Raw genomic sequence first — 8512 nt, 5'->3', positions numbered from 1 at the left:
AAAAAAAGATTTTCCACAAATTTTTTTTTTAAACTCCCGCAGGCACGAATTTCTCATGTAACGTGTGTATATATATATTATTATACAATGACATTGTTTATATATAAGTTAAGTACCTGCAAAAGTTTTTTTATATATGTATACGAATTAAAAAGAGATCCGATAATTAATTTAATTTAAATTAATAGACATTATACAATATTATAATACAATATTAATTATATATTTATTATACAGTAAGAGAATATTGTTTGTTTCCGTTGTTTGTGTTTGTATTGTGTGTGTTTGTTATATCACCAAATTGTGAATCGTTGAGGTGTGCGGAGGTTAATGCTATACGTACTTACTAGATAGCTGTTTAGCTAATTCCGTATACTTTAAAAATTTCGAATGAGGGCTTTCCTCGAATGTCGGCTGAGGAGGACTCTTGGCACGGGATGATGGAACCGAATTTGGACTTGAAGCGGTTCTCGACGTCGGCGCACCTTTTCCTGAGGTCGTTTGTACTTTAAGCGCGACAGCGTCCGGAATGACTCCGTCTTTGACGAAATGCATCTTGGATAGATGATGCCTGTAGGCTCCTTTCGAAATAAATTGAGTGTCGCAAAAAGCGCATTTCATTATTGAATCGGAAGTCACGACGGCGTCGTTGCAAGCCCAACTGAAAGCTAATATGGCTCCCGGAGCCGTGCTCGGAGCTTGTACGTTTCCGCCGCCCGAGGTCGAGGTACTTCCCGAATTCGTTTTATTGCTAGCGGTCGAATGAGTTTCAGTCTTGTCGCACAGCTTTTGTAGTGCTGCCAGCGGGTGGCTGCTCGTCGTCTTCCCGCTGGCAGCGCTCGCTTCCCCCGAACTAGTACCACTACCGCCCGATAAGCTGTCGAACATTGATGAAAGAGCTCCGAGACTTGATTTTTTTTCGGTTACTTGAGGAGTCGTCGAACGTTCGCTGACGGAAGGTGAACTTCTCGCAGGACTTGGAGCACTCGTTCCCGAATCTTGTTTTGGACTAGTGACAGGACTATGTGAAACGTTAGAACTTCGCCTTTCCTCTTCTTCCGAATCTAATCTTTGGCCGTTAACATTTTTCCCTTCGTTTTTTTCTTTTCCCTCGGTTTTGTCTTTTTTTCCAATTATAGTATCCTGTTTGTTTGTTTTCAAGTCCAATTCTTCCGGATCGTCTGGAACTATTATTTCTTTTTTAACAAGAGGCTCGTCGTCGTTAGATTCTTCGTGATTTGAAATTTTCCCGGACGGGGAAGAGAGGAGTTTTTTATCTGGGGTTGCCCTTTGAGTCGTAGGCAGCAAGGGAACCTCGGATTTTCTGTCCGGTGTAAGAGTTTCCGATCGAGCCCCGCGTTCGGACATTGAACTAGATTCACTTCCGCTTCTTTCTTTGCGGTAACCAGGTTGATGATGGTAACTTCTTAAAATGTTTATAGTTTGAACATCTACCAACGGTTTGGTGTAATCAACGCTTTCATCGATTCCAAGTCTTTTCAATATGCTCGAACCTATGGGTGCGTTTCCGCTACCGGCTCCCCCGGAAAAATTTGCACCGTGCCTAGATCTCGAATCGAAACTCTTTTCGATTAATTTTTCGATTGCGTTTAAAACGGAAGGTGAATCTCCGACTTGCTTTCCCTCTGGTCCGCTCTCTTTCGGACTTACCGGAGTGGAAGAAAGATCCGTTGCAGACGGTGATCTATGCTGTTTGTAGCTACCAGAATCATCACCTTTTTTTCTTTCTTCACGTGGTAAAAAATTTGTCGGCATCGTGGCTTCCGAAAGGAGAGCGTTTTTTAATAAATTTTTTTGATTATTGCTCACGAGTCCTGCTCCAATACACTGACGAATATGCTCCACGAATATAGAAGTTTCAATTTTTTCCCCGCATTTTTCGCATGTTATTCTAGCACCAGACACAAAATCGCGAGATATTTTTGAATTTAAATTAGCTTCACCATTTTTCAATTCATTTTGAGCTCTTTCTAATTCCAAAAGCTTTCTCACCGGAAGTGATTTTTTCCTTTTTTCCCGCGTTTGCCGTCGTCTCCCCCCACTCTCTGAAATCGACCTCATTATGTGCTCTTTATAATGAGAATTTTTAACCATATGATTACTGAGTTCTTTTAACGAACTAAAAGCTTGATCACATACTTTGCACGTCAATACGGCGCTTACGTGGCTACTCGCTCCGCTTGCTGCTCCCGGACCCGGAGGTCCTCCACCGGTGTTGCCACCGCCTTGTTTATCATCTGCCGATTTCCACGAAATTATTTGCTCCTGAGAAATTATATTAGTGTAATGTTGAGTTTGTTGCATGTGGCTCGTCATTTCGGCCAACGATCTAAAGCTTTGTCCGCACCACATGCATTTTAATATTTGACGAGTTTGTTCGGCTCCCTTGCCCAACCAAACATCCTGACCTCTGACCAGTTTTCTAGGAAGCGGCATGGTTTCTTTTATAAGCAAATTCAAATCTTGTTTTCCAGAGGGGGTGGGACCGTTACTGGAAGATGGAGATGTTACAGTTGGTTGAATGGGCGAGGTGGCTGCTTGAGATTGTAAAGGTGAGGAAGGGACATTTACTCCGCAATGTTTGGCTTCCTTCATGTGAGTTGTCATGGCTGCTAGGCTTGGAAAACTTTGTTTGCACCAAACGCATTTTAAAACATCTTTTGCTTGTTCGGCGCCTTTGTTTAGCCAATGCGATTGCCAAGCGCTGTGTCGACCCGCTGATCCAGAAATATTATTGTTTCCCATGAGGGAAGACCGAAACAAATCTTCTCCTCCCAGTTTACTTAATTCATTTAATTTTTCCAAAGCTTTGGAAGAATCCGTCGTGTTGCCGTGAGACCCGGATTTTTCCGGTAATTTTAATTTACCGTTCCACAACGGTGAATTTTCTGCGTTACTATTTTTAGGAGGTAAATTTTGGGTGGCTGCAGCAACGGCCGCCGCGAAATATGGAAAATGTGATGCTAACGCAGGCGACGTCCAAGGCGTGACCACCGGCTTAAAATCATTCGAAACTCTAGATGACTTTCTAGACGGTTGAGGACTTATGGAAGGTGAGGAAGTAGCAGAATCGTCATAATTCCTTTTTCTTCCCCCGCAGGAAAGATCCAGCGGACTGTTACCTTCCGCCGCTACACTAGGATTAGACGCCTTCGACAAATTAAGAATTGCTTCCTGCTCCGAATCTTCCGTTTGTTTGGTATTAGATCTTTTAGTACTAAAATCTAAAACTGCGGAATCGGTACTGCCCATCGGTGATGACATCGGAGGGGGAGACGCGATTCCGCCGACGGGAGCCAACGGGAGCATGGGCGGAGAAGACGACGACGATACATGAGGCGAAACCGAACTTCTCGTTAATACCGGTGGCAAAGGAGACGTCATGACTAGACGGTGAGGCGGAACGACACCCAAATAAGCAGCTACGGCAGCAGGATGTTGAGGAAGCATACTCGAAGAAGCACTAACTGGAAGAGCCGTGGGTATATTAAGTCCCATCGGACTTATATCCGAAGGCGGTACGAGACGTGCATGACTTTGATCGGATGCAACAGATTCTCGGGACGAACATCTCGGTGGTATAGACGAACCCCTAGAATCTCGCGATGGACATCGTGGACTCGAACTTCCCCTGAACAAACAAAACCCCCCAAAAAAAAACAAATAAACACTACGGCAAAAAAAAAAAAAACAAAATTCCCTCTTCTCCATAAAAAAAAAAAAAATTTACCTAACGGACAATGGTAATGGCGGTTCGGTTCCCATCGGTACTGGAGTCACGGGTGATCCCGGTTGGCTTCCTTTTCCATCATCATCTGCATCCTGTTGAGAATCAGAATTTGGAGTTCCAGGAGATGATGATTCGTCAGCCGAATTTTTACTATCCCCATCTGCTTCTCCACCTTCTTCGCATCCTTCCCCACCTTCCCCTGTAACAAAAAAATCAATTCGATATCGTGAACATTATTTGGAAATTTAAATTATTTATCAAAGCAAAACGAAACAAAAAAAAAACCGAATGAAACAAACTAATAATAATAATAATAAAGAAAAAGCAGAAGAAAAAAAAAATGAAGGAAATGAAAAACAATTTTAATTAGATTCAAAAGTCGAGACGTTTTTCTTATCTCAGAAAGACAGTTGACGACTTGTAGCTGATGAAATATGAACCTCTGATAGGAGATAGACAGTCAGTCGTTCTAATTAAAATTAACCCCGAAAGCTCTCCTCGCTAATTATAAGAATTCTTCACCATTTCGACGGTATAATTTCACTTTTCTATCTTTTCTTTTTATCTTCTATCTCATTTAATTTATATAACAACCACCACCACCACCAACAACAACAAACAACAAAAAAACGTCGACTCCATATACGCGAACGCATCTTCATCATCATCATCATAATTATTTATTTATTATTATTATTCACGTGTATCTTTTTTTTTTCCTTTTCTTATATTTAGCTTATAGAGATTTTAACACGCCTGTAAAATGTATGCCTGAGTGGGGTGTTTGACGTATGCGTAAAATTTCCTCGCGATTCAATCGTAAAAAATAATAATAATAATAATGATGATGATGATGATGATGATGATGATAATGATGTTGATGAGAAAATTTTTAATTTATTTTTTTTTTATAAAAATTTTTTTTTTTTATTTCAAATAATAAATAAAATTCAAACAAACAACAAAAATATATATAAGAAAGAGAGAGAGAGAGAAGGAGAGAGAGAGATAGCTCTAATCAAAATTCTTTTGTCTTATTTTATAAAATAATAATGGAAAATTCGAAAATGAAAATTTTTTGGGAGAAAAACTTTTTTTTTTTTTTTCAAAATGACTTTGAATTTCTTTAGGTTCGTCAAATAATAAAAAAGGAAAAATAGAAATAATAATAATGATAATAAACGTAAAAGAGAGAAAAAAGTCAAATGAAATAAAATAAAAAGAAGAAAAATAAAATGATGATGATGATGATGATGATGATTATGATGATGGGGAGGAAAATGAAAAGTTGATGAAAGGGGAAAGGAGGAAGAGGGAAAAGAAAAAGAGAGAGAAAGAGAGAGAGAGGAGGAAAAGGGGAAAAAATTTGGATTTTCTTGGGGAGCAAAAGCATAAATTTTCAATTTATTTTCATATCGGGTTTTTAATCAATTTGAATCTTTTTTCTTTTTTTTTTATTAAATTTGAAATTTTGATTTCCTAAAATGTTGTTGTTTTTTTTTTGTTTGTTTGTTTGTTGTTGTTGTTAATCATTTGTAACGTTTTCTTTTTCGAATGATGTTATAATGAAAATATTAGAAAGAGAGAGAGAGAGAGGGGGGAAAAAATTAAATTACTTTTCGTACTCATTTTCACATTTAATCGAATAAGAAAAAAAATTTCTAAAAAATTTAATGACGTCACGAGAAACTTTTAAACAACATCAACCTGCTATTAAGAACAACAAAAAAAAATAACCAATTAACGGAAATCGGGCTCCCCGAAAAAAAAAAATTAAACGGAAACAAAACGTTTTGAAATTTGTAAAAAAAAATCTTCCCCCCAAAATAAAGAAAAAAAATTTAACCTTTTAAACTTTTTTTTCCGTTTTCTCTCTCTCTCTCCCTCTCATCCCTGCCCCCCCATTTCATCCCCCTTTTTTTAACGGTAGAAAATAATAAAATAGCAGAAGACGAAATAAAAATTATTTTAACAAAATACTTTTTCCAAGAGAAAAATCCCTCTCCTCTTTTCTCATTTTTTTTTATAATCGTTTTATTCTCGAATAAAAAAGGAAAATTTTTTTGTGACGTCACATGTAAAGCGAAAAATTCATCACGCAACGATGACGTAAATTTTTCGCTTTTCAATTTCTCACACATACAAAATAAATAAATAAATAAACAACTTTTTGATCTGATTTTGTGTTTTTTTTTCATTTTTTATTTTTCCTTTAATCCGTTTAAAAAAAAAAAAAAGCGCGGGAAAATTTATCCAGTTGACCTTGAAATGGAGAAAAAAAAAAACATAATTATTTCTTTTTATTGCGCTCGCGCGCAATAAAAAATCTTAATAAACGAAAAATTAATAAATTTTATTTTTCGTTCAAGGACCTTTAAAAAACATTTTATTATTATTAATATTTAAAATGGCGCTGATCGATGTTTGAATAAATAAATTTTATTTATAAAAATATTAATACGTTTAATTATTAAAAAAAAAGTGGAAAAATTTCCTTATGTATTACCTATCATCTAACGCCACGACTTTTTCTTTTAAATAAGAAAAAAGTAGCAGAAGAAAAAAAATAAGAAAGAAAGAAAGAGATGGAAAATGAAAAGGAAAAAATAGAAGAAGAAGAAGAGAGAAATAAAAAAAAAATAATAAATCTTATCGTAAAAGGAAAAGGTAAGTATCGATGGTGGCGGAGTCGGCGTCGGTTTGAATTTGCGGTTGTTTATTTTTGACCAATCAATTCATCACTCAATATCTTTTTACCGGAAATGAAGATCCGCCATCATTCACATCAACTTTCGATTAAGTGGAAAACCTTTCTCCTTTTTACTGATCTGTTTATAGTTTTTCTTTCTTTTTCCCCCCACCTCCCCTCTCTCTCTTCTCCTCTCTCGCCGATTCGTGATGAGATTTTCAAATTTTAATTTATTATCGCGCTAAAATATTATTATTATTATTAAACTCACGATCCGACATCGACGTTTATTATTTATTTGAATTATAATTAATAAATTTCTATTTAAAAAAAAAAAAAAAGTTTCCTTTTTTTCCCTTTACCCTCTTACCTCCTTCCTCTCTTCACCCCGCTCCTCCCCAGGCTAAAATTTATTTTATTAACGTGGTTTTAGATTAATATTAATAAATAATATAATAAGAAAGCGTGTTTGCGCGGGTCGAAAAAATTTTTTGTGTAAGAAATCAATTAAAATAATCCTTTTAAAATTAATAATAGTAATAATAATAATAAAGAAACGGTTTTACCAAAAAAGAAATCAAAATGCCAAAAAAAAACTCTAAATTATCATTCAAATTATGTTTTCGTCATCCGCCTCCCGCCTCTCCCCGCCTTACCGCCCTCCACTTCGCCGCGCTCCGTCCACCATTCACTCCTCTCCTCTTCCTCCTTCCCCCACGAAAAAAAACACTTTAAAATTATTATAATAAAAGAATTAATCCCAATAACAGGAAAATTAATAAATATGCGAATATCATCATCATTATTATTATTATCATCATCATTATCATTATCATTATTGTCGTTGTCGTTGTTGTTGTTGTTGTCGTCGTCGTTTTGATAAAACGTTTAAATGTTAATTTATTTAAAATCAATTTATTTGAATCGTTAATAATTTATGTAAACATTTTAATAAGTAATCTTATTAAAACTTTTAATAATAATAATAATAATAATAAAGATAATGATGATGATGGTGTGGTGATGATGATGATAATAATATCGCAATATTTATTTATTTTAATTTTTTTTTTTTTACCTGAAAAAATTTATTTTATTTATTTTTCGGGGAGGGGGGGTCGGAGAAAAAGAAAGGGAGGAGGGAGAGGTGGGACGCGGGGGAGAGGGAAGAAGGGGGAAACGAAAATTTTCGCAAATCAAAAATAAAAATAAAAAAAATAAAATTTATTAAATGCGTAGATTGATTAATGGAGGACAAATTTTTTTTTTTTTTTTTGTTACAAAACTCTGGATCTTATTCAAATTTTATGTCAAATAATTATTAATTTATGTATACGTAAATATAATGATGAAAGTTAATAAATGATGAAAGTGAGCAATGAAATGAGAGTGAGAGAGAGAGAGAGAGAGAGAGAGAGAGAGAGAGAGAGAGGGAGAGAGATGAAGAAATTTTTATTTTTTCTCTTTCTCTCTGTGTTGGCGAAAAGAAGAAATAATAAATAACAATTTTTTGAATATGTGTGCGTAAAAAAAGGGGGTTGATTTGAAACAAGTTTGACCAAAAAGAGGAAAAGAGAGAGAGAGAGAGAGGGAGAGTAAAATGATTATGAATAAAATCAGGAGCGTAAATGGGATTTTTAATAAAAACAATTACTTTTACACGTTTGCGACCCTCAAAGATAATTTTTTTTGCTGCTTCCCCCTTCTTCCCCTCTCCTTTTCCCTTTCCTTCCCCCTCTCTCTCTTTCGCACTTTTCGCTCTTCATTTGAAGTATTTGCGAATGTAAAAAATAGAAATAATAATAATAATAATAATAATTCAAACGTTTGTGTAATAAAAAAATATTTTAGTTGTTACTCTCCAGAACCCCTCTCTTTCTCTCTCTCTTTTTCTCCCTCTCCCCGTCGAAGAAAAAAACCGTTGCGTCGTCGTCGTCGTTATCTTTATAATATCGAACAACAACCCACGTCCCAAATTCAAAATAATGACCGCCATAATTCCCGAGAAGTGTCCGAAATAACGATATACATCGCGGTCGCCTTTAGTTTAAATCCTGGCATTTTTTTTAAAA

General features: G+C 35.7%; 1 protein-coding gene across 1 annotated transcript; it reads right to left on the bottom strand.

Annotated features, from left to right (window-relative positions):
- Positions 1 to 333: 333 nt before the first annotated feature.
- On the bottom strand, positions 334 to 4407 carry Phum_PHUM001370 (tiptop, putative; the record flags this gene model as incomplete). The annotated part of the gene is made up of 3 exons (XM_002422528.1): positions 334 to 3652; positions 3752 to 3950; positions 4383 to 4407. The coding sequence occupies 3 exons, from the start codon at positions 4405 to 4407 to the stop codon at positions 334 to 336; spliced, it is 3543 nt and encodes a 1180-aa protein (XP_002422573.1).
- Positions 4408 to 8512: the final 4105 nt, after the last annotated feature.

This window comes from Pediculus humanus, genomic scaffold, assembly GCF_000006295.1.
Source record: "Pediculus humanus corporis 1103172107360 genomic scaffold, whole genome shotgun sequence".
In the NCBI taxonomy this organism is placed as follows: Eukaryota; Metazoa; Arthropoda; class Insecta; order Psocodea; family Pediculidae; genus Pediculus; species Pediculus humanus.
This window is presented reverse-complemented; position numbering and strand designations above follow the sequence as displayed.